Below are 26467 nucleotides of genomic sequence, written 5' to 3'. Positions count from 1 at the left end.
TAGGGTCAAATGGGGTAGCAAAGCACCCAGCAGAAGCATTAAGATGATCATGATGATGTTTCTCCGGTAACGCTGTTGGTAAGACTGAAGGACCCCTATGTGTAAATGTGTTGATAATAATTCATGTCTAATGGGCAGGTTCAGCCCACCAGCCTGTACTTCCTCTTTCACACCTACTTGATGTGCATCATGCTTTGCAAATATCATAGGTGATATATTTGTGGTCTCTATGAATGTACTGAACAAAACAAATGACACGTGGTGCCAATTGTTCACTCGGTTTTTAAACCTTACAACTAGCATTAGTTTAAATATTTTGGCACTCAACTAAAATAATGGAAGTAGTTTGTCAATTATTTGAGTGTATCTATCTGTATGATCACACATCTTGTGTTTGAACAATCTGTGTGTTTGAAGCGTATCCAAAATAAGACTACTCCCCAAAAAGTATATGGGTATTCCAATAAAATAAAGATAGATAAAAAATAAACAGGCAAGCATAAAATTATCCAGATATAAAGATATTTAGGACTGTTTAAAATACCGGCAAGACCACTGCTTGATACTTTTTACAGTGTGATGAGATCAACATTCAGGTGTAATAATGTCCCGGGGTAAAGACGACCCCGTGTGGTGAGCTTAAGGAATTGCAGATATTAAAATGATACATCTTTATTTCAAATAATATTTTATATAAGCCAATGCAAAGATTGTGGAATTGCTTCTTTCAAATCTCTTTTTTTTATAAAAAATTCTAATTTGTGACATGTTTGGCATGAAAGTTGTTATTATTAGCTTGTGTTAAGTAAATAATAATAAAACTGCAATCTAGTTTTCCCTGATTATCTCAGTTGTTTACAACGCAAAATTGAAAAACTGTTTTGCTGCAATTTCATGGCAGTGAGACACGTTGACTTATTGATGCTTGATGCTCAATGCTTTATTTAAAATCAGTTTGTGAGAAAATCAGAAATTCAACCATTAAACACACACACAACCACAAAACATAATGCATAGAGCATAGTTTGTGATGAGTACAGTGCAGTTGTAAATTGTTGTTTAATGAGTTGTTAAAAGATGACAGTTTGGAAAGATAAAAGAAATAATAGCAAGCATTTATATCACTTTATTATGCAGAATTCATTTAGGTGGTAGTGGTACTATTTCCTTGATCCATGGAAGAAATGCAGAAATTTTCATATAAACATTATGCAGATAAGGATCGTTGCAGTTGTTCCTGTTTACAAAGGATGTAACGCCCACCGCAATGTTGTTACAAACCAAAGGACCTCCTGAATCCCCCTGTTAAGAATGTAGACACATAATTGCCACTTATCACTATTTATCAGGGCCGTGCAGAGACCATTGGAGGGGCAGGTGCTCAAAGAATAAAAAGGGCACTTTGCTCGCCGACACGCAAGCACACAACTGAAACAAATAATAAAGTAATACAGAATAGAAAGATGATAAGTCTAACGTTTTTCTTTATTTTCCTTGCAAATAGAGTGAGACAGAATGACTTACAGTGCATTTCATTTAGTGTTTGTGTGTGTCAACACAGTATATGCAGTTTTGAAATTATATGATATTATATATTGCATTGTGACATTAAGATATTATTACGTTTACAGGCTTGTGTTTTTGTTGTCATATTTAAAATATAATTCTATTCTATTCTAATCCTGTTCGAAATTTGTATACAAAGAGAGTAGCCTATAGTTTTGAATCGTGTTTGTGTTGTGTTTTTGCACACTTTGATGCCTTGATGACAGGGCAATAAAATAATGACATTCATCTCTCCTTTCATTCATTTCATGAAGCCTCTAGTACTTTCTTTATTTTCAGGTAAACTAAAACTGGTTGCAAAGCTTGAGAGTTTTTGACTGAGTTAATAATTTAGCACGAGTATGGCTATATTACCCAACATCAGCTCACATTGTCTTTTATCAAAGGCGAGTCCAGGAATCGTAAATTCAATGTGATACAAAAATTAAGATTTTTTTTTTTTTTTTTTTTACCATATTCATCGGATCTTGCTCTTCCAACAAACTCCGCGTGACAAGTGGATGACATTAGAACAGCGCGAGAGCGATTTGAAATCAAACTCCTCCGTATGATTTCCCGAATATTTCTCGCGGTACTTTGATGTCATGTGCGTTTCGGGTCTTGCATTGCTGCGTGAAGTTGAGCACACCTAAAAACTCGAGACAGCTACCTGTATGAACTTCCGGCAGAGAACGTCCCTGCCTTTGCCTCATCCATTGTTTTTATATGGGAATAATGTTTTATTTTCAGCGTGAGAAATACAAGGTGTGGCGTGTGAAGGCTGAAATGCGTGAGACTTGAGAGCCCTGTTTGCATCTAACGTTCTAGAGATGTAAATACACACAGGCAGCAATAAACAAAAGCTGTGCATGCTCTCCTCACGTTGTTCTTGTAAAATAATAATAATATAACAAGCATACCGCTTCGGTTCAATGCCGGCTCGAGGGGGATCCTCCCTGTACTGCGCACCGTGTCGTGCACGTGTGGGCGCTGCTAGCGCTGTGAGCTTTCCCTAAAGAGATTGTCCAATAAAAGGTCAATACGTCATCATGTGACTAATTTTATTTGCGGCTAAATTATTTTTTATTAATTTTACTAATAGTTAGATTGGGCAGGCCTTCACAAAAGGGCATTTAATTACAAAAAAATGCCTTGACAAAAAGGGCACTTTGGTCATCCAGGGGTAAAGGGGCAGGTGCTTGGGCACCCGCCACCCCCCCTCTGCACGTGCCTGCTATTTATGGCTTCAATAAAGCATAACATAATCTGTAAATCAGATGTCAATGTTTTACGTACGTAACACGATCCTTCACTGCCATATACACACATCATCTCTTCAGCTTTATATTGCAGTCCCCATCGAGCACAAACTGTGTCACTCATAATCTGCACGTTTGCCTCTTTGAGGGTTTGACTTAAAGGTCCGCTAGTAGTTATTCTTCCCCAGCCTGCAACACTGCAATCAGTGCCCACACTGATCTCCCCAGGTGTTTTTGGTATGGGAATCGTGTTGATCTTGTTGTTTATTTGGACTTGTGTTTCAAGCTGTAATCCAATAACACATTCATCTTTAGTAGACAGAAGTTAGATGAGAGAGAACTACATGTGATAATATTGTAATTATGTATTGTGATGCTTGGATAGCAATATTGAGTGTAGTTTTTTTTACCTCCAGAATCATCAGGTTGGCCATGTAAGGTGTTCTATTATCGGTCTTGTATTGTGGATGCTTGGTATAGTTTCTCACATTAATGCGGACATGGTTTTCCTGTTTGCTTTCTAAGTCACGTACACCTGCCACAACTGTCAGAATCTCGCTGCTGTGGAAAGAAAGAAATCTTATTAAACAATATATTTATTTAACCTGTATCGGTTTTCTTTAGAAAGGTCTTTTCATAAAGAGTGTTTAGGGAGTGTGTTAAGTCTGGAATAGAAGTCATGGTGTCATTTATTTTTTATGTTTAACCAGGCTAATATCTCAAAATCGAATGATAAGATTAGGAGCATCAAAATTTGATTTCAATCTTTGACATCAGTTTATTTTCACAATCTTCTTTACATTTATTTTATAGAAACAGCAAATCAGTAAAAATAACTTCAGAAAAATTTATATTTCATAATTTCATGATGTTTCTGTGTTGTAGAGTAGTTTTTTTATGAGAACATTTGAATATATCTGAGATTATGATTGTTATGATTGCAGCTCAGACTAAATGAAACCTTACCTGTCTCTGCAATGTGCAGCAGTCAAGACAAACTGATCAGAAATAAGGAATCCTCCACAAATGTGTCTCCTATTCTTCTGAACAGAAACCATGTAAGGTCTGGAGTGAGGTGTTGCTTCCCAGACGGCAGACGACTCTGGGCCGGATCCGCTCCGAGTCATCTGCTGTCTGGGTTTAGTGCCATTCACTATACACACCTTGACACTGGCTGAGAGAGAAATATCAGTCAACTTAATCAGTATGAGAAACATCTGAATAATGCATCACCAAAGACAGTCCCATATTGAGTCTTGTTAATGGAAATGTGTTACACTTTATATACAGCTTCCTTTTTTTTTGATGCAACGCTCATTTGTTAGTTATGATAAATCTGAATAAGATGGACATTTACAGAGTAAAACATGAATCTTACAAGTGAAGCTCAGGTTTGGCAGCAGAGAGACCAACAGGAGCAGAGAGATGATGTGTCAGGCTACTTGAGCAATTTACTCATGCAAATTTTCTGACTCACTTGCACATTATCTGCTTTACACTAAATTGTAAAATGTTCACCTTCGTTTTTATCACAGTAATGTTTTGAGAATTAAATATTTTCCCCCTTTAAAATATTTATGCATACACAGAATATGCACAGTATATGTACACATAGATGTTGAAGTGTTATGAAAATCCTCTTTAGATTTGTACATCCTTTTTACTAAATGGTTATTTTGGCAGTGCCCAATCATTTGATAGCTGTGTGCAAGTAAAAATAAAATTTTTAGAGGAATTTAAATAATTCTGAATAACTTGATTTCTTTTGCAAGAGATGTGTGATGTTTGTGGAGGTTTGTGGTTGTTCATGTGTGTGTAGTTTAGACAAAATGAGCTATAGTTTCAGAAACAGTGTGTTAGCAAATAAAAAAAGTTTATTCATTTTAGTACATTTTTTTCCTAATTTACTAAGAGAGACTTGATGGTTATTAATATAAAAAAATGTGAAATGTGTTAAACACACACAACACATGGATTAAAGGTCTGCATTCTGAGGTTTCTTTTATTTAGCTCATGGGGTTTTCATAGAGATGTTTTTCATAATTCAATTTAGGTGAGAAGAACTTAAGAGAAGCTGCTGAGTTTTATCTGTTTTATTTGATGGCATATTTACACACCAAACCTTATTCAATACAGTAATGGTTTTGCATTAAATAATGTTTATCTGTGTATTTTGATTGTACTTTAAATTCCTTTGAAGATGTTTTAGTAATGGGGTTAATGGATTACTTAAAAATTACTTCAATTGGTACTAATGTTTACATCAGTAAAAATATTAGGTGCTACTGAAGTTATTTTTAAAGTTTTTTTTTCACCTTAAACTTTTCACTTTAAGTTACCAATTTAAGTATTTTTTAATTAGAGAAGCTTTCACTTTTTACAAGGTAAGCTTTAACATTTAAGGTTTGAACAAATGAGTTTGTCACCTTGGCTTGTGTTCACACTTTTAATCATTTTTGTCAGCAACTGTGGTTTATTAAATTAATGATTTCTGTGTTTAGTGGTGCTGCTTTCAGCTCTCCTGGTCCGATTAGTTTAGATCAGCATAAAACAACTGTGAAATGTAAAGTTATGTATGCTGCTTTCATATATATTTTCTGTCTTAATTTTTTGTTGAATCAAGTCAGATTTACAAGTCATTTAACTTATTATTATTTATCTTGACAAACAATGAGTTGCTACAACTTACAAAATAAAGCTGGAATGACTTGACTCTAAGAATGAGTAAAATAATATACTATCAGTAACATCAAAACACAAACTTTGCTTTTTATACTTCACTATAATGAATTATAAAAGCTTAGTTAAAAATTGACAACTACATTTTTGTATTAGAAGAACAAGGTCATTGAAAATGTGGTATTGATCAAATTAACTCTATAACCAGTGCATCCGTCAAACCCAAAATCTTCCTTATCAAAAACCACCACATGCTGTATGTGTTTGTTTGTCACGAATGTAGACCATGTATGGGCGGCTGTGTGGAATGGACTCCTTACCGTTATTTCCTCCTATTTTAAGACTTTTTAAACTATTTAAACGATTATGAGAAACTGTTATTAGTGTAGTCTGATTACCTGGGGTGCAGGAGTGCAGCAGTAGCAGTGTAGTTATGAACCAAAAGATGCTCATTGTAGTCACTGTTCAGTCCAGCGATGTGTGAAGCACAGTGAAGTCGTCTTCTGATTTATTATTGAGTAAAGGGACTCAAACCAGGAAGATAAAGCTGGAAATTAATCCATGCACCAAATTCAGATCAGTTTATTTAATTTAACATTGAAAAGTGCTGATCTTCAGCGTTTGCTAATTTATCATGAATTAACCACACTTTTGGTGATAAGACCAAACATGCATGCTTATGTCAGCGATATCCAATCTGTCTCCTGGAAGACCACTGACAAACCCTAATCTGATGCAGACATATGTGCCAGTAATGTTTAATCTCACAGATCTTTATTTACTGATCGAATTTAAGAGTTTTTTCTGTTCTTATGTAACTGCAGTGGAGTAAAATGATACAGAAATAAGATAAGTCAAGATCTGATGAGATGTGCCTGTATGTGTCATTTATAAAAGAGATCCATAACATGTTGATTTTTTTAACTTAATTTCTTTATTTATTAAGAAAGTAATATATTACTTTTTTGCATCTTCTGTATAATAAAAAAAACATTTTTATTTTTCAGTCTATAATGTTGAACATGCTGCTTGGAGGTGGAAGCAAAACTTTTGTGATGTAAACAGCTCTGTTTCATGGCAGTGATGGTAAAATGTGTATTTGCTGGTAGCATTAAATCAATCATTTTTTTTAGGTTAAAACTAAATTGACATTATCAAGACACCGAACACCGCTTAGGTATAAAGACCAGAATACATGCTTGGAAAAAATCTGGAAGTTCTGTTTGTGTGTGTGTTGTCTAAAAACAGGGATGGATTAAGACAAAAAATCAGCCGACAATAAAAAATACAAATATACTAAATAAAATAATTGAGTGAATACATATTTACAATGAGCACTTAACTCAAATAACTAGGGTGTAATATTTGAGCAAGTGCAGAACCAATTAAAATGACAACACTGTACTGAATGTTTATAAACTTCTTGTGGAGTTTTGTGTGGGAGTGAAGGAAATGCTATTGCAATCGGTATTTGCCAGTCCAAACCTAAAGGTTTTTATCATGGAGCTTTTCAGCGCCACCTTTCCTTGTTGGTTTGTTCAACAGGCAAAAGGAAGTGTTGATCATCAGCTTTTACTGATCTACACTCTTAGAACGAATGTGTTATAAAACACATTAAAGTGGATTCTGGGACAACACATTACAAACTAATCATAAAAGAGTCCAATGGCGGGTGGGTGGTGTGGGTCAGGATCTCTTGGCAACGGCAGGGCAGTTCAGAGGAGGTCCTGGGTCGTATGGCCAGGATGGTCCAGGGTCGTGGGGCAAGCATGGTCCTAGAACATGGGGCAGATGTGGACCTGGGTCATGGGGCAGGCTAGGACCTGGGTCATGGGGCAGGCTAGGACCTGGGTCATGGGGCAGGCTCTTGAAGAACATTGGGAACAGCAGAAGAGAAGGCAGACCACACACACCACAGGGCTATGGCAAATTCAGGAAGTATAACATGGATGAAACGTACCTCTGTAATATTGGGTTCATGAACAAACTATGGACAGCTGTATTTTTTTAAACTGATGTTAACAAAAATTAACAAATACAGTAACAAATGTTCTACCAGAAAGACTAGAAGATAGGTTAAGAATTGATATGAGTTTATTTTACAGTAGGTAGCAACCAAGGCTGGAATGTAACACAGTATAGTTCTTTGGCGTAGGCCCCGACCATAGTTCAAATCCGGGGGTCACGGATTCTTGTGGTTCCTGTCTGGAGATGAAGACAGGCCAGAATCGAATCCCCCTCGAGTATGGACGGAACCGACCTGGTGATGGTGGCAGGGAGGGTGGGTTGTAAATGCTGGCATCAGTATCTGCGAACGCAAAGACAGGTGAGTGCGAGGCTTATATACTCTGTATCAGGGATGATTGATTGCGCCTTGTGAAATGAATGACGTAACATTCGAGTTTCCTGGTAGAACTTGCGCTACGCTACGCTAAGCTAACATTTCTACCAGAAAGACTCGAAAATAGGTTAAGTATTGATATAAGTTTATTTAACAGTAGGTAGCAACCAAGGCTGGAATGTAACACAGTATAGTTCTTTGGTGTAGGCCCCGGCCATAGTTCAAATCCGGGGGTCACGGATTCTTGTGGTTCCTGTCTGGAGATGAAGACAGGCCAGAATCTAATCCCCAAAAATTGGTAACGATGATCGGTACCCACCAGTGTTTCTTAGAGGTTTCTGAAACAGAGATAAGAGAAATTGTTATCCACTGACATTGACGGATGCCGTAAGAGGCCATGGGATTGCTGCTTAGGCCGTTGAAGGCAGCAATATACCAGAGAGAGATAGGCTGGAGAGATAGGCTGAAAGATAGGCCGCGTAGGCCGTAGAAGGCAACGATATGCCTAGTGGGAAAAGGCCACGTAGGCTTTAGAAGGCAACGATATGCCAGATAGAGATAGGCTGCGTAGGCCACAGAAGGCAACAATATACCAGAGAGAGATAGGCTGGAGAGATAGGCTGAAAGATAGGCCGCGTAGGCCGTAGAAGGCAACGATATGCCTAGTGGGAAAAGGCCACGTAGGCTTTAGAAGGCAACGATATGCCAGATAGAGATAGGCTGCGTAGGCCACAGAAGGCAACAATATGCCTAGTGGGAAAAGGCCAAGTAGGCCTCTGGAAGGCAACGATATGCCAGAGAAATAGGCCGCGTAGGCCATAGAAGGCAACGATATGCCAGATAGAGATAGGCTGGAGAGAAAGGCTGAGAGATAGGCCACGTAGGCCGTAGAAGGCAACGATATGCCTAGTGGGAAAAAGCCGCGTAGGCTTTAGAAGGCAATGATATGCCAGACAGAGATAGGCCGCGTAGGCCATATAAAGCAACGATATGCTTAGTGAGAAAAGGCCGCGTATGAGAGGCTGCTATGAAGGGCAAAGATATGCCAGGGTTAGATAGGCTGCGTAGGCCGTAGAAGGCAATGATATGCCCAGTAGGAAAAGCCAACAGGTTAGCTTGCAATAAGATTCACCACCACCAGTATTGACAAAAGATACATACCATTAACATGTCCGTAAATGTTGACCGTAACGTCAGCAGTAGAGGATATCCGTAGAAGGCTGCCACGTTAGGCTTGAGAGCAGATGGCCGCGTAGGCCGGAAAATAAAGCCTTGTTAGGCTTGATATCAGATAGGCCGCAGAAGGCAACGTTATGCAGGGTGAGAAATGATATAAATGGTGCAAAGGCCATGATATAGCATGGTTGAATACGCCACCACCACCAGTAATTTGCTTAAAACATACCTTGATTATTACTTGCCATTATTGAATTGAATGTCATAGTGTTTTCCTGCACACGGTGAAATTAGGAGCTCGGCTTCTGATGAAGAGAGACAATTGATGTATGCATGCTTTTATATTGTCATTATAAAAGTAGGGAGAAGATTAGATGGTTACAAACAAATCTGACTGATGCTAAAGATTGCACGGTGTCACTGTTGTGTCTTGTGTTTCCCCAGTCTTGTACTCTTTATTTGAAGTTCTGTAATGTCATCCATGTCTGTAGTTCTTGTAGTTCGTTGGTCCTTGTTCTAGATTATTTCCCAGGTGTGTCTTGATATCTTGTTTACCCACATGAATATATACAGTCCTTGTGTTTCAGTTGTCCTTTGTTGAGTATAGTTTGCTGTCATCACTTTTTGGTCCTGTATTCTGGTCTTCATTCTGGTTCTGCTTTGTGCACTTTTGGGTTTTTAAGAAATAAACCATTGCATTTGGATCCGTTGCCTTGTCTTGCCTGCTTCGCCATGACACACAGAGGATTATAAAATTCTCAGTTTACGATGTAAATTAAGACCCCCCAAAAACTGAGGAGCGGTATCAGTAGGGTTGTGTAGTTGATAGATGGACGTACTCCGAAAGTAATAGCCTTCTAGATGAAAGTTTACAGCTTAAACTTTGACTAACCATAATAGCATGATTAAACGTGACAGTTTTGTGCTAACAGTCTTACATATGCACTAAAGTTCTGAATTATTTGTTTAATGAAGATCCTCCGCCACGCTGGCATTCCAGAAACGATCGAGGACGTGAAACGTGACCACCTGCGTGCACGCGGCAAGTGCGCACGGCCCAATACTAACGAAAGCTTATTTCTTGTACATGTAGCAATTATGAATGTTCAAATCCTTGCAGCCATTTACAATTAGAGTTCCTGGACGTTGATAAAGAGCCCTGATGTTAATGCAGGCACTGAAAATAAAGCACTTATAGAACTGCATGTCCGTAGTCTGTGTAAAAACATGTATATAGTTTTAAAACAGCTTGCCTCATGTATGCAGCCGTGCTGTTATAATGGTTTAAATCCTAGCAGCCGGTGTAATGTGGTTATATGGAAAGTTGATGCATGTTTTGCTATTTTCTTGAGGATGCAGAGTAAGTGGATTGTACGAATCTAATTCCAGACAAAGTTCCTTGTAAAGTTATCATTTAGAATCATAACTGCATGATTTTTGGCTTTCCCAGATGAAAGATTCCCATCGTGAAACATCATCACGAATTCTATGATCGTGGCTCTTCGTCGGTGGTACAGTGTCGTACAGTGGGAGAAGTTTAAAGACAGACGTTTTCCTGGTCTTGCGTCCAAGATAGCCTACAATAGTTTTCTGACAGTGTCAGAAATTCAGCATGATCACCGCACAATGCGTTTGCTGCTACAATCTTGTCAGAGTGCAAAAATCCTGTGGTATATTCCAGGCTTTAAACAAAACATTGAATTAAATTAGAAACAAGTTATTTCAGATTCCAATTCTCCAGTCATGTTGGAATTCATTAAAACAGCATATGACGATTAGAATTAAATAGTTGAAACACATAAGATAATCGAACAACACTATATTTGAACATAACACCACTCAATGAAATATTTTGACATTATTTCCATTGGGTTCCATGTTAAAACAAGAAGGAATTGTGTTTGTATTCTGTATAGCTGGTGGCACCACCATTTCGGGCGAAACATACGATGCCAACGTTCAACAGCACTTTAAATAGGAATTACGTGCTGTGATTTAAAAGCTAGCAGTCACATTACATCTTCAAACCATTATTCAGAAATCCACTGATGCCTACCCATGCGCATATTCTGTGTGCCTGCGTCGCAAACAAAGCACAATGTGCTTAATGGTTTAAACTGATGCAGCCTGTTGTGTTCTTGAAGAGGCAAGGCGCGCGTTTTTCAACTGTAAGTGAGGTCTACTGCATAACAAACAAACTCAAAATGAGAGTTTACAGGCTCAACTTTTGTTGAAACATCCGCAGAATGCGCACCGACCAAAACAACGGCAAGCCCTCAGGAATAACACCAATGCACGTTTTAATTGTATTAAATACACCACACAACCTCAGCTCCGTCTCCATATTGCACTGTAAGACATGGTCATTAGTCCCTTTCACACATACAGTCTTTACTGGTAATTTACTGGTAAATTGCAGTTAACATGTCATGTGTGAACAGAACCTTTCCGGTAAATCAGTGCTCCCAATTTACCAGTAAGACAGGTTGTAAGATTACCAGTAATTTACCGGTAAGCGCTATGTGTGAACGAAAAATATAGGATTACCGGCATTTAGAATGGACGACGTCAGACCGCGCTGACAGATCGGGCCAATCAGAACGTTTTTAAACAGATGACACGTTTACCACCGCCCTGTTTACGTTCGTTTCCACACCCATAGAGACAGAGCGCAGTTATGCAAATTTGAAAAACACGCCCACCGGGGGGAAAACAATCCAACCGTCTCCATTGACTTTGTATTGCGAGAGGCTGCCTCCTTGTCATTTCTGGCTTATAACAAAAAACCGAATAATGCCTAAAAGCTGCTGTGTGACAATATGTACAGCTAACAAGCCAAAGAACCCAGAAATAAGTTTTTATAAGCTGTCGAGCAGTAAAACCCAACCTTTAAGGAGAAAAAAGTGGATCGCCGACTACATTTCCCCCTAGTGGACGCAGTTCTACTAATAGGAGTACTATGAAAAGTTGCCTTTTTTCCACTTTTGTGTCTTTAAACGCTCGTTTTTTGAGGTCGACAGCTTATAAAAACTTATTTCTGGGTTCTTTGGCTTGTTAGCTGTACATATTGTCACACAATAGTTTGCAGCATGTCATGCATTGCATACACGCCGTATTTAATGTGCGAAATTTTCGCGAGCAATAGCTGTTCATTCAAGTCGATTCAATGTCTTTGCTTCACAAAACATTCACGTACGGTTAAAACCAATAATAAGCGGAGCATTTGGTATTGTAGATGAAAGACAAAGATCATGTGATGAGGAAGAAAACAAACTTCGGCATTCTTCCAAACCCGTGCAGGTGCAGTGCTTCGCCAATCAATGATGATTAGTGACATCTGCTGCGGGCGTTCAGAGTGTACGACAGTCAATATTATGGTTACACTTTACAGATCATCCAAATGTTCTTGCACTGTTCATAAGAGGGATAACGCCCTGTGGTATCCTTCCCTGTGTACTGCAGGGTTACACACTTTAAAGGAAGCTTGCAGACTTCCTTTTTAAGTCTTTAACCTTCTGTGAGAGCTCCTCGCGATGGTGCAGGTGAAACAAAACGAGATGAGGAAATCCCAGGAAAACAGTTTGAATGCCCGATAAATCACTCAACATTTGAAATGGCGTGTAATGTAACTAACGCTTTAGTGTACATATGCACTGAACATCGAGCGTGTAAATGCTGGCATCAGTATCTGCGAACGCAAAGACAGGTGAGTGCGAGGCTTATATACTCTGTATCAGGGATGATTGATTGCGCCTTGTGAAATGAATGACGTAACATTCGAGTTTCCTGGTAGAACTTGCGCTACGCTACGCTAAGCTAACATTACTGCATGGTTAGTTCATGTTATTTAATACAATATCAGTTAACAAGTAAAGTCATTTTCTTTGGCTAAATGTTATATTCTTGTCCTTATAGGGGAAGTGGCTGGGTGTGTGGAAGGGGTTTTCAAGATACCTCTCTGAAATGACTTTTTGCAGGTTGGGATGTCTGCATCATACACAGCTCACCACCACAAACAGCATCAATGTATAAAAGCATGTCAGCACGGTGAAGAGGTTCAGTTTCACAAGACTAAGTGGTGGTTTCCCGAACAGGAATTAGACTAGTCCTAGATTAAAATAAATGTTAGAGCTGTCCAAACTGAAAACAACTTGCAGTGACATATCTTAAAATACATCAGTGCCCTTTGTTTTGCCTCAAAATGCACACAAATAATGTTTTCAGTAAGGCATGTTTGTTAAAACTAGTTATATTTCCTAATTAAACTAAGGCCAAGTCCTGGTTTAAGCTAATCCCTGTCCGTGAAACCACCCCTTAAAGTTCACTGTGAACATCAACACCTGATCTCAATCACACAGAGCTCTATTAGGATACACTCTTAGAAAGGATTTACACATCTTTGTGCATTAAGCTTTTAACACATTATGTGTCGCTTTGTGTTGATTTTGTGTTAAAATATAACACAAGTTGTGTTAAAAGTAACACAAAATGTGTTGTTTCAATAATAACACAGAGATGGGTGGATTCCGGGAAAATACATTTAATGTGTTGTCGAAGAATCCACTTTAATGTGTTTTATAACACATTCATTCTAAGAGTGTAGATCAGTAAAAGCTGATGATCAACACTTCCTTTTAAATGCAGTTAGATATTAAATAAACTGATCTGAAATCAGGAAGATTGCATGTTGAACAAACCAACAAGGAAAGGTGGCGCTGAAAAGCTCCATGATAAAAACCTTTAGGTTTGGACTGGCAAATATCGAGTGCAATAGGATTTCCTTCACTCCCACACAAAACTCCACAAGAAGTTTATAAACATACAGTACAGTGTTGTCATTTGAATTGGTTCTGCACTTGCTCAAATATTACGCCCTAGTTATTTGAGTTAAGTGCTTATTGTAAATATGTATTCATTCAATTATTTTATTTAGTATATTTGTATTTTTTATTGTCGGCTGATTTTTTGTCTTAATCCATCCCTGTTTATAGACAACACACACACAAACAGAACTTCCAGATTTTTTTTCCAAGCGTGTATTCTGGTCTATATACGAAAGTGGTGTTTGGTGTCTTGTTAATGTCAATTTAGTTTTAACCTAAAAAAATTATTGATTTAATGCTACCAGCAAATACACATTTTACCATCATGAAACAGAGCTGTTTACATCACAAAAGTTTTGCTTCCACCTCCAAACTAGCAGCATGTTCAACATTATAGACTGAAAAATAAAAAAGTTTTTTTATTATACAGAAGATGCAAAAAAGTAATATATTACTTTCTTAATAAAGAAAGAAATTAAGTTAAAAAAATCAACATTTTATGGATCTCTGAATACTTAAATAAGATAAGTCAAGATCTGATGAGATGTGCCTGTATGTGTCATTTATAAAAAATGACACATACAGGCACATCTCATCAGATCTTGACTTATCTTATTTCAGTATCATTTTACTCCACTGCAGTTACATAAGAACAGAAAAAACTCTTAAATTCGATCAGTTAATAAAGATCTGTGAGATTAAACATTACTGGCAGATATGTCTGGATCAGATTAGGGTTGGTCAGTGGTCTTTCAGGAGACAGATTGGATATCGCTGACATAAGCATGCATGTTTGGTCTTATCACCATAAGTGTGGCTACTTCATGATAAATCAGCAAACGCTGATGATCAGCACTTTTCAATGTTAAATGAAATAAACTGATCTGAATTTGGTGCATGGATTAATTTCCAGCTTTATCTTCCTGGTCTGAGTCCCTTGACTCTGTATTAAAGCAGAAGACGACTTCACTGTGCTTCTCACATCGCTGGACTGAACAGTGACTACAATGAGCATCTTTTGGATCATAACTACACTGCTACTGCTGCACTCCTGCACCCCAGGTAATCAGACTACACTACTGTAATAACAGTTTCTCATAACCGTTTAAATAGTTTAAAAAGTCTTAAAATAGGAGGAAATAACGGTAAGGAGTCCATTCCACACAGCCGCCCATACATGGTCTACATTCGTGACAAACAAACACATACAGCATGTGGTGGATTTTTGATAAGGAAGATTTTGGGTTTGACGGCTACCCACTGAAAAAAAGAGTGAGTAAAATAATATACTATCAGTGACATCAAAACACAAACTTTGCTTCTTATACTTCACTATAACGAATTATAAAAGCTTAGTTAAAAATTGACAACTAAATCTTTCTATTAGAAGAACAAGGTCATTGAAAATGTGGTATTGATCAAATTAACTCTATAACCAATGCAAATAAAAAGTTGGATTTACTTTAAAAAAAACTTCATCAAGTGGATTCCACATAGCTTTGTTAAGAAATGTCAACAAATAAAATGTAAGTTGTATTTACTAATAAAGTTTGTGTAAAATTGACAATTTAAATGTTGCATGGACTAAAGAAATCCTAGTAAAGTCACTATTATGAAACATTTAATTGATGACAACAAAATTAAAAATTATAATTTAATAACTCCATAACAACGAATCAATCAATCAATCAGAGTGCAGCTGCTCAATACAACCTTGATTTAATTACAGTTAATCAAATATATCACAAACATATTTGAAATGCAATGTTTGCACTGTCTAGCAATGTGTGTTTATATGTAAACTAAAACAAACGTTTTTCTTTATAAAACTTTGCATATCATCAAGTTTATGGAGTAGGCTCGCATGTTTTTCGGTTGGAGGGCTTTAGAAAAGGTCAAGTGATTTCCGGTAAGGGAACATAGGGACCATATGCTCACTGTTTTTTGCATTGCATGGAATTTTTAGATAAATAAATGTTAGAGCTGTCCAAACTGAAAACAACTTGCAATGCCATATCTTAAAATACATCAGTGCCCTTAGTAAGAAATGTTTGTTAAAACTAGTTATATTTCCTAATTAAACTAAGGCCTAGTCCTGTCTTGAACTAATTCCTGTAACCACCCCTATAATCTTTAAATATCATTTCTTGCCATTTTTTTATGTGCTCCTCTGGTGAAACACTGGCCCCTCCTTGGCCCCCCTCAGGGCTGGACTGGGACAAAAAATTGGCCCTGGCATTTTGGTCCAGACCGGCCTACTACATAGGATCACAAATCTTTGTGCAACCTTGACTACCAACTCCATATAATGATTAAGTAGAAAAGTATAAGAGCGGACACGTGACATTACAAAAATGTAAGCGCTGTAAAAGGCTTTGCAGATTTTAAAAATAATAGTGTTAGCCAGGTAGTTCACAATGTTTAAACTAACCATTCTGAACACCTTATGATAACACCAGGACCTGATAAATGTTACAATGAAGTCGCAGTCTTCTCTGAGCCACGAGTCCCATTACAGTGTGTGCAGAATATTTTGATCACTTTTTTCTGAACACCTTTTACCAATTCCAAAACGCAGTAATTTTAATATCCAACATTAATTTTGTATATCTTTTCCTTTCATCCTATTTTATGCCCTTGCTGCCCGAATCAGGATTTCTTGTATATTGGTCAAACCTCAATTTTGCAACTTCCATGCATGGCATCTTTCTTATGGACTTTAAATAATAAATTTCCAGTTTGCGTAATAAACATTTTTTTTTTTTAGCTCATTTTAAATGTAAAAGAAAATGTGCCAAATAATTCTGCACACTTGAATATAAGGTGTTTTTTTCTCCAGCCAGACATCATTAGCAATAATGTATTACTTATAAATGCCTTATTTACAAAATGAATGGTAGTTATTAAGATTAATTTGGTTTGGAATTAGTAAATATGTTTGATAAAAACTGTGATCAAAAGTTTGATGTAGCTACCTAATAATTTTGCCCACACTGTATTTGATTGCAGTGTAATCACTGTCATTTTGCAAACAGCCATTGGTCCATCACTTGTGTTTTTGACTGCGTTTTATGAAGAGGATATCTAACAACAGTGTTTTAGATGCAGTTCTGCTTACCACACGTCCACTCGAGTCGGTTCTTATTTTGACAGACGCACACTAACTCTGCATGCTTCATAAAATGCCATAAAAGTTGTGATTGTGCTAGCCAAATGTCAAATAAAACTGAACCAATGGGCTGCTGATTAGGTGTCTCCTGGGCCGGTCTCTCCAAAAAAAAACATCTTACGCTAACTTTAAAAAAAATGCAGTACATTGCCACCGCGCCTTTTAGCGCCATTAATGCAACACATTCTCACCCCATGGCGTCAATATTTGACGCCACTTGACCATGCGTCAATATGTTACGCGGAGGGTATACCTTTCGCGTCATTTTTTGACGAACTGGGGACTTCAATACTATTACGTCCGTTGCATTCTCTTTCCTATTTTCTTACCATTTTCGCGTCGGTTTAGGGTTAGATTACGCAAAATTAAACAGTGTACGCGAAATTAAACAGTTGTCACCTGGCGTTGGGGTTAGAGTTAGGTACGACAGTTGTCACCTGGCGTTGGGGTTAGAGTTAGGTTTGGGTAGGGATGTCATTATGTAAATCTAACCCTAAACCGACGCGAAAATGGTAAGAAAATAGGAAAGAGAATGCAACGGACGTAATAGTATTGAAGTCCCCAGTTCGTCAAAAAATGACGCGAAAGGTATACCCTCCACGTAACATATTGACGCATGGTCAAGTGGCGTCAAATATTGACGCCATGGGGTGAGAATGGGTTGATTAATGAATTACATTAAAACAAAGAAAGAAAGCAACGGGCTGCATTGCGCGTTGTACGAGTGTTATGGGCTGTTCAGACAAAAATAGTGTTAGATGTATGATACGTCTGTATGATACTCGCCCTCTGTATCTTGTGTCAGATCATCGCTCTGTCCATCTGACACAAGAAACAGAGGGGTGTAGCTTGTTAAGAGATGATTGGACCAGCCCCGTGTCAGTATGGAAAATTAACCAATGGGCCGCTGTCCCTGCTTTATGGGCCGGTCGTTGGCCAATAAAAAAATATAATATTATATTCACCGGCCCCCAAGGATGTCGGCCCACCGGGCATTTGCCCGGTATGCCAGATTACCAGTCCAGCACTGGCCCCCCTAGACTGATTAGATCTAACTCAATAAAATTAAGGCAACATTTTCCAACTAATTTTTGTAAGTTTATTGAACTGATATTTTAAATAAGGACAACTTAATAATATGGATAAATATGGATTTCAATGAATGCAAAAATATTAAGTAGCATTTTAAGAAAAAGCTAATAAATTAAGTACAACGTATGTCAAAATATCAGCATATTATACACAGACTTAATTAAAATAGGTAACTTTTAAATGAAAAATACTTGTTAATGTCATCTGATTAATTAATTAATTAATTATTTTATTTATGGTTTGTTGTTGTTCTTTTATTCAGAGTAATACTAACAGCACTATCAAAATGTTAGAGAAATTATGACAGACTTATTGTTCCTGTATTCAATGGTAGAGCATTGCATTGGCAGCATAAAAGGTCATGGGTTTGAACTCGGGGAACACATAATGAAAAAATATGTATACTTTGTAATGCACTGTAATATGCTTTGAATAAAATGCATAACAACTGATGCTGATACCTGATTGGTAAGTGTGTTTTGGAAGTCCCAAACTATCCCAATAGACAAAATTATACTGGGTTATTTTAAACATCAGCACAGAACTGCTTTGTGAAATCTATGTGACATTTGCAAATATAAATGGTTGGGTTTGAAGATTCATATCCAAAATACACATAAGACTGGGCAAAATCCCCAACAAGTATATGGATACCCCAATAAAATTAAGATAGATAAACTTAAAATAATCAAATTTGTGACATGTTTGGCATGAATGTTGTTATTATTAGCTTGTTATAAGTATATTATCCTTATTTAAGGAAATGTTGCAATTTCATGACCGTGAGACACGTTGACTTATTGATGCTTGATGCTCAAAGCTTTATTTAAAATCAGTTTGTGAGAAAATCAGAAATTCAACCATTAAACACACACACAACCACAAAAACATAATGCATAGAGCATAGTTTGTGATGAGTACAGTGCAGTTGTAAATTGTTGTTTAATGAGGTGTTAAAAGATGACAGTTTGGAAAGATAAAAGAAATAATAGCATGCATTTATATCACTTTATTATGCAGAATTCATTTAGGTGGTAGTGGTACTATTTCCGTGATCCATGGAAGAAATGCAGAAATTTTCATATAAACATTATGCCGATAAGGATCGTTGCAGTTGACCTTGCGTACAAAGGATGTAACGCCCACCGCAGTGTTGTTACAAACCAAAGGACCTCCTGAATCCCCCTGTTAAGAATGTAGACACATAATTGCCACTTATCACTATTTATGGCTTCAATAAAGCATCAAATAATCTGTAAATCAGATGTCAATGTTTTACGTACGAAACACGATCCTCCACTGCCATATACACACATCATCTGTGGAGCTACATATTCCCATCCCCATTGAGCAGCACAGACTGTGTTATTCTCAATCTGCACGTTTGCCTCTCTGAGGGTTGGACTTAAAGGGCCGCTAGTAGTTATTCTTCCCCAGCCTGCAACACTGCAAGCAGTGCCCACACTGATATTCACAGGTGTCATTGGTATGGGAATTGTCTGGATGTTGTCGTTTAGTTGGACTTTTTTATCCAGCTGTAATCCAACAACACATTCATCTTTAGTAGACAGAAGTTAGATAAGATAGAACTACATGTGATAATATTGTAGTTATGTATTGTGATGCTTGGATAGCAATATTGAGTGTAGTTTTTTTTTACCTCCAGAATCATCAGGTCAGCCATGTAAGGTGTGTTACTATTGGTCTTGTATTGTGGATGCTTGATATAGTTTCTCACATTAATGCGGACATGGTTTTCCTGTCTGCTTCTTAAGTCACGTGCACCTGCCACAACTGTCAGACTCTCAGTGCTGTGGAAACAATGAAATCTTATTAAACAATATATTTATTTTACCTGTATCGGTTTTCTTTAGAAAGGTTTTTTCATAAAGAGTGTTTAGGGAGTGTGTTAAGTCTGGAATAGAAGTCATGGTGTCATTTATTTTTTATTTTTAACCAGGCTAAAGTCTCAAAATCGAATGATAAGATTAGGAGCATCAAAATTTGATTTCAATCTTTGACATCAGTTTATTTTCACAATCTTCTTTACATTTATTTTATAGAAACAGCAAATCAGTAAAAATAACTTCAGAAAAATGTATATTTCATAATTTCATGATGTTTCTGTGTTGTAGAGTAGTTTTTTTATGAGAACATTTGAATATATCTGAGATTATGATTGTTATGATTGCAGCTCAGACTAAATGAAACCTAAACCTTACTCATCTCTGCAGATTGCAGCAGTCAAGACAAACTGATCAGAAATGAGGAATCCTCCACATTCATGTCTCATATTCTTCTGAACAGAAACCATGTAAGGTCTGGAGTGAGGTGTTGCTTTAGTGCCATTCACTATACACACCTTGACACTGGCTGAGAGAGAAATATCAGTCAACTTAATCAGTATGAAAAACATCTGAATAATGCATCACCAAAGACGAATCCAATATTGAGTCTTGTTAATGGAAATGTGTTACACTTTATATACAGGTGCATTTTCTGATGCAACGCTCATTTGTTAGTTATGATAAATCTGAATAAGATGGACATTTACAGAGTAAAACATGAATCTTACAAGTGAAGCTCAGGTTTGGCAGCAGAGAGCCCAACAGGAGCAGAGAGATGATGATGATCATGATGAAGATGAGATCTGACTGATGAAACAGTGTAATATATACTGTAAGGGTGGGGTGGAGGCATCAAGTTGACGCTTCCCTTTTTTCTAAACCTATGGCATTAAAAGTAATATCTTTACATGTATGAATGACCTCACGAGATGTAGTGCTATTGTTTAAAATGCATAAATGTACGTACAGTTTAAAACTACACATTAAAAAGTGTCAGGCTACTTGAGCAATTTACTCATGCAGATTTTCTGACTCACTTGCACATTATCTGCTTTACACTAAATTGTAAAATGTTCACCTTCGTTTTTATCACAGTAATGTTTTGAGAATTAAATATTTTCCCTCTTTAAAATATTTATCCATACAATATGCACAGTATATACACATAGATGTTCAAGTGTTATGAAAATCCTCTTTAGATTTGTACATCCTTTTTACTAAATGGTTATTTTGGCAGTGCCCAATCATTTGATAGCTGTGTGCAAGTAAAAAATAAAATTTTTAGAGGAATTTAAATCATTTTGAATAACTTGATTTCTTTTGCAAGAGATGTGTGATGTTTTGTGGAGGTTTGTGGTTGTTCATGTGTGTGTAGTTTAGACAAAATGAGCTATAGTTTCAGAAACAGTGTGTTAGCAAATAAAAAAAAGTTTATTCATTTTAGTAAAAATTTTTTCCTAATTTACTAAGAGAGACTTGATGGTTATTAATATAAAAAATGTGAAATGTGTTAAACACACACAAGACCTGGATTAAAGGTCTGCATTCTGAGGTTTCTTTTATTCAGCTCATGAGGTTTTCATAGAGATGTTTTTCATAATTCAATTTAGGTGAGAAGAACTTAAGAGAAGCTGCTGAGTTTTATCTGTTTTATTTGATGGCATATTTACACACCAAACCTTATTCAATACAGTAATGTTTTTGCATTAAATAATGTTTATCTGTGTATTTTGATTGTACTTTAAATTCCTTTGAAGATGTTTTAGTAATGGGGTTAATGGATTACTTAAAAAATTACTTCAATTGGTACTAATGTTTACATCAGTAAAAATATTAGGTGCTACCTATTGAAGTTATTTTTAAAGTTTTTTTCACCTTAAACTTTTCACTTTAAGTTACCAAATTAAGTATTTTTTTAATTAGAGAAGCTTTCACTTTTTAAAAGGAGTTTGTCACCTTGGCTTGTGTTCACACTTTTAAGCATTTGTGTCAGCAACTGTGGTTTATTAAATTAATGATTTCTGTGTTTAGTGGTTCTGCTTTCAGCTCTCCTGGTCCGATTAGTTTACATCAGCATAAAACAACTGTGAAATGTAAAGTTATGTATGCTGCTTTCAGCCCTGCTGGTCAGGGATGTGTTTCCCAAACAACAACATAAGTCACTGCTGAACCACCATATTACACAGTAAAAATATATATTTTCTGTCTTAAATTTTTTGTTGAATCAAGTCAGATTTACAAGTCATTTAACTTATTATTATTTATCTTGACAAAAAATGAGTTGCTACAACTTACAAAATAAAGCTGGAATGACTTGACTCTAAAAATGTCTGGGTTATTTTTGACCCATAATGGGTAAATATTGGACAGAACACATGCTAGGTTAAAAAGGACCTAATGTTGGGTCGTGGTTTTGCAAAGATGCACTGAAAAAAAGAGTGAGTAAAATAATATACTATCAGTGACATCAAAACACAAACTTTGCTTCTTATACTTCACTATAACGAATTATTAAAGCTTAGTTAAAAATTGAAAACTAAATTTTTCTATTAGAAGAACAAGGTCATTGAAAATGTGGTATTGATCAAATTAACTCTATAACCAATGCATCCGTCAAACCCAAAATCTTCCTTATCAAAAATCCACCACATGCTGTATGTGTTTGTTTGGCACGAATGTAGACCATGTATGGGCGGCTGTGTGGAATGGACTCCTTACACTTATTTCCTCCTATTTTAAGACTTTTTAAACTATTTAAACGGTTATGAGAAACTGTTATTAGTGTAGTCTGATTACCTGGGGTGCAGGAGTGCAGCAGTAGCAGTGTAGTTATGAACCAAAAGATGCTCATTGTAGTCACTGTTCAGTCCAGTGATGTGTGAAGCGCAGTGAAGTCGTCTTCTGCTTTAAATACAGAGTCAAGGGTCTCAGACCAGAAAGATAAAGCTGGAAATTAATCCATGCACCAAATTCAGATCAGTTTATTTCATTTAACATTGAAAAGTGCTGATCTTCAGCGTTTGCTGATTTATCATGAAGTAACCACACTTATGGTGATAAGACCAAACATACATGCTTATGTCAGCGATATCCAATCTGTCTCCTGAAAGACCACTGACCAACCCTAATCTGATCCAGACATATCTGCCAGTAATGTTTAATCTCACAGATCTTTATTAACTGATCGAATTTAAGTGTTTTTTTTTCTGTTCTTATGTAACTGCAGTGGAGTAAAATGATACTGAAATAAGATAAGTCAAGATCTGATGAGATGTGCCTGTATGTGTCATTTATAAAAGAGATCCATAACATGTTGATTTTTTTTAACTTAATTTCTTTATTTATTAAGAAAGTAATATATTACTTTTTTGCATCTTCTGTATAATAAAAAAACCTTTTTATTTTTCAGTCTATAATGTTGAACATGCTGCTAGTTTGGAGGTGGAAGCAAAACTTTTGTGATGTAAACAGCTCTGTTTCATGGTAGTGATGGTAAAATGTGTATTTGCTGGTAGCATTAAATCAATATTTTTTTAGGTTAAAACTAAATTGACATTAACAAGACACCGAACACTACTTTGGTATAAAGACCAGAATACATGCTGGGAAAAAAGATCTTGAAGTTCTGTTTGTGTGTGTGTTGTCTATAAACAGGGATGGATTAAGACAAAAAATCAGCCGACAATAAAAAATACAAATATACTAAATAAAATAATTGAATGAATACATATTTACAATAAGCACTTAACTCAAATAACTAGGGCGTAATATTTGAGCAAGTGCAAAACCAATTCAAATGACAACACTGTACTGTATGTTTATAAACTTCTTGTGGAGTTTTGTGTGGGAGTGAAGGAAATCCTATTGCAATCGGTATTTGCCAGTCCAAACCTAAAGGTTTTTATCATGGAGCTTTTCAGCGCCACCTTTCCTTGTTGGTTTGTTCAACAGGCAAACTTCCTGATTTCAGATCAGTTTATTTAACTGCATTTAAAAGGAAGTGTTGATCATCAGCTTTTACTGATCTACACTCTTAGAACGAATGTGTTAAAAAACACATTAAAGTTTATTCTGGGACAACACATTAAATGTGTTTTACCGGAATCCACCCATCTCTGTGTTATTATTGAAACAACACATTTTGTGTTACTTTTAACACAACTTGTGTTATATTTTAACACAAAATCAACACAAAGCGACACATAATGGGCCGTATTTTAACGATCTAAGCGCATTGTCTAAAGCGCACAGCGCAACCTCTAAATGGGCGTGTCCGAATCCACTTTTGCTAATTTAACGACGGGAAAAATGGTTTGTGCGCCGAGCGCATGGTCGAAAAGGGTTGGTCCTATTGTAATGAGAGTATTTTGGGCGTAACGTGCAGTAAACCAATGAGAGACTCAGCTCTCATCCCCTTTAAAAGCAAGTTGCGCTGGCGCTATGTCTAATCCCTATTTAGATGACGAACTTTGTAAACTGAAAAACTAAGCGGAGGAAGAAAATCCCCAGTTTAAGATTAATGTTAAATAATTGTGTTGTTTTTCACTTGTATTGAAATTGTTATTTTTTTTATTTAAACCTTTAAAACCTTTTTCTTTTAGTCATGGAAGTAAAAAGCAGGCTTGTAATTGCTTTAAATGTATGGCTATCCAATATCATCAAAACATAATTTACAAGTATGAAAGATAAGGTTTGTACTCTAAAAATACTTTATTTGTAACAAACAGGAGATAAAGATTTACAAACGGCTCTCTGCGCGTTTCAGCACTGGACAGCGTTTTTTTTAGCAAAGAGTTTTTTTTAAGCATTACTTAGAAATGTTTCTCATATCACCATATCCGTAGGTACAGAGTCATCATATAATAAATCCGTGAGGTAGCATTTAAAAAAACATTTAAAAACAGATGCATTTGTTTAAAGCAAAGCATTTATTTACTTACCAGGCTGCAGGTGACGCAGCTCTTTGCGCCTTCTAACGTCTCATAATTAGTCCTCATTTATGTCCAAGAGACTCAATAATAATCTTTTACATTCAATCCTTTAATCTTTCATATTTAAAAGCATTTTTGTGCTGCTGCGCATTCATGTACTTTGTGATAAGCAAACCCGCGTTGTCCTCCCGTTTATAGGCGCATTTTACTAATGCGCTCTTTAAATAACATAAAACATATTGCGCCATTGACTTTAGACTTTAGACCAGGTTTTTGTTGGTCAATGGCGTAGTCTATTTTAGTTTCCTCAAAATAGCAACGCGCCAACAATGCGCCTGAACACACCTCGTTTTCTGACCAGAACGCCCATGGGCGCAAAAGGGGGCGCAAAAGCATTTGCTATTTAAACAACGCGGCGCTAAACGTGAAAATTAGGGTGGAAACTAGCGAAAGACACTTGCGTCGCGCATTGCGCTGCATTGCGCCGGGTCTAAGATAGAGCCCAATGTGTTAAAAGCTTAAAACCTCTTCAACCCTGAGGACCCTGTCCCGGGTCCAGAATTTCGTATTTTGACTTAATATAAAATATTCTTTTAATCTTTAATGCTCCGTCATGGACCCCAGTAACACATATGAGATACTGTTTGAAAGCTTAGACTCTCTACTTTCTGCAGATATGCATCACTTTGAGATATGTTTTACTGTAAGAAAGTTATTTACACTTAATTTACACTATCACCCCCCCGACAATTTATTATATGATTTAATATTCACATATTTCATATTTTTCAAGTATGACAAACATGGGCAAGTCTTATATCAAATGAAAGCTCTCAGGAATAATGCTGCAGTGTTATTTTTGATCTATTATCAACACATATCCAACAACCCTCGAATGAAAAATGAGGTAAAAAATTTTATTTTGTAAACATATGGGAAACTTGAGTGTGGACTGCCTCAGATAGCACATATAGCCACAAATGATACACCATCTTTTATTTTAGGTCCTACTCTAAACAATGAGTCCATTCACAGCATTTTCTTTGGTTGTGTGCATTATTAGTCCCTTGCTATTTATTATATGTGCAAAACAAAAAATTTATATTTATATGAAAAATGTATTTTCGCACCCTTCAGTAAAATAAGAATATCTTTTGAATGCGACATGCTAAAGAGTTCATTCTTTTTTTGGGTGTTTACTGTCTGCTGCTGCTAACAACCAGAACTGTCTGCAGTCTGCTAGAGCATCCAGAACCAGAGTTATACACTATCAAAGACAGTGTTTACAACATAAAAAATAAAATTTGGTGTTTCATCATATGAAAAACAACATAAATAACAAAATTGGTCACAAACAGCAGCTTTTTATGAAACTTCAAAGGGTTTTCTGCAAAATGATATAAAGATATTGCATTTATTCCACTGTATGTGGTTATGGAGACACTTCAAATGTTTTTAGGCAGAAATTGTATACAAAAAGGGTATTATTCCTCCCTTCAGTTGGAGTAAAATAACTTTTGCATAGATTATGATAGAGAAAAAATTCCTTTTTCCTCTGTAAGCTGACAATTGCTGGAATCAAACAAAACTGTCTGCAGGGACCTG

The 26467-nt window shown here is 36.5% G+C and overlaps 2 protein-coding genes across 2 annotated transcripts; both read right to left on the bottom strand.

Annotated features, from left to right (window-relative positions):
- Positions 1–915: 915 nt before the first annotated feature.
- LOC135721181 (duodenase-1-like) lies at positions 916–20898 on the bottom strand. Its single transcript, XM_065243367.1, has 5 exons — positions 20660–20898; positions 3771–3978; positions 3215–3365; positions 2842–3090; positions 916–1302 (listed from the first exon to the last, which is right to left on the bottom strand). The coding sequence occupies exons 1-5, from the start codon at positions 20718–20720 to the stop codon at positions 1141–1143; spliced, it is 831 nt and encodes a 276-aa protein (XP_065099439.1). The 5' UTR covers positions 20721–20898; the 3' UTR covers positions 916–1140.
- Positions 18893–19901, bottom strand: LOC135728328 (thrombin-like enzyme asperase). Its single transcript, XM_065246503.2, has 3 exons — positions 19745–19901; positions 19368–19619; positions 18893–19269 (listed from the first exon to the last, which is right to left on the bottom strand). The coding sequence occupies exons 1-3, from the start codon at positions 19766–19768 to the stop codon at positions 19108–19110; spliced, it is 438 nt and encodes a 145-aa protein (XP_065102575.1). The 5' UTR covers positions 19769–19901; the 3' UTR covers positions 18893–19107.
- Positions 20899–26467: the final 5569 nt, after the last annotated feature.

Source organism: Paramisgurnus dabryanus, chromosome 24, assembly GCF_030506205.2.
Source record: "Paramisgurnus dabryanus chromosome 24, PD_genome_1.1, whole genome shotgun sequence".
Classification (NCBI taxonomy): Eukaryota; Metazoa; Chordata; class Actinopteri; order Cypriniformes; family Cobitidae; genus Paramisgurnus; species Paramisgurnus dabryanus.
This window is presented reverse-complemented; position numbering and strand designations above follow the sequence as displayed.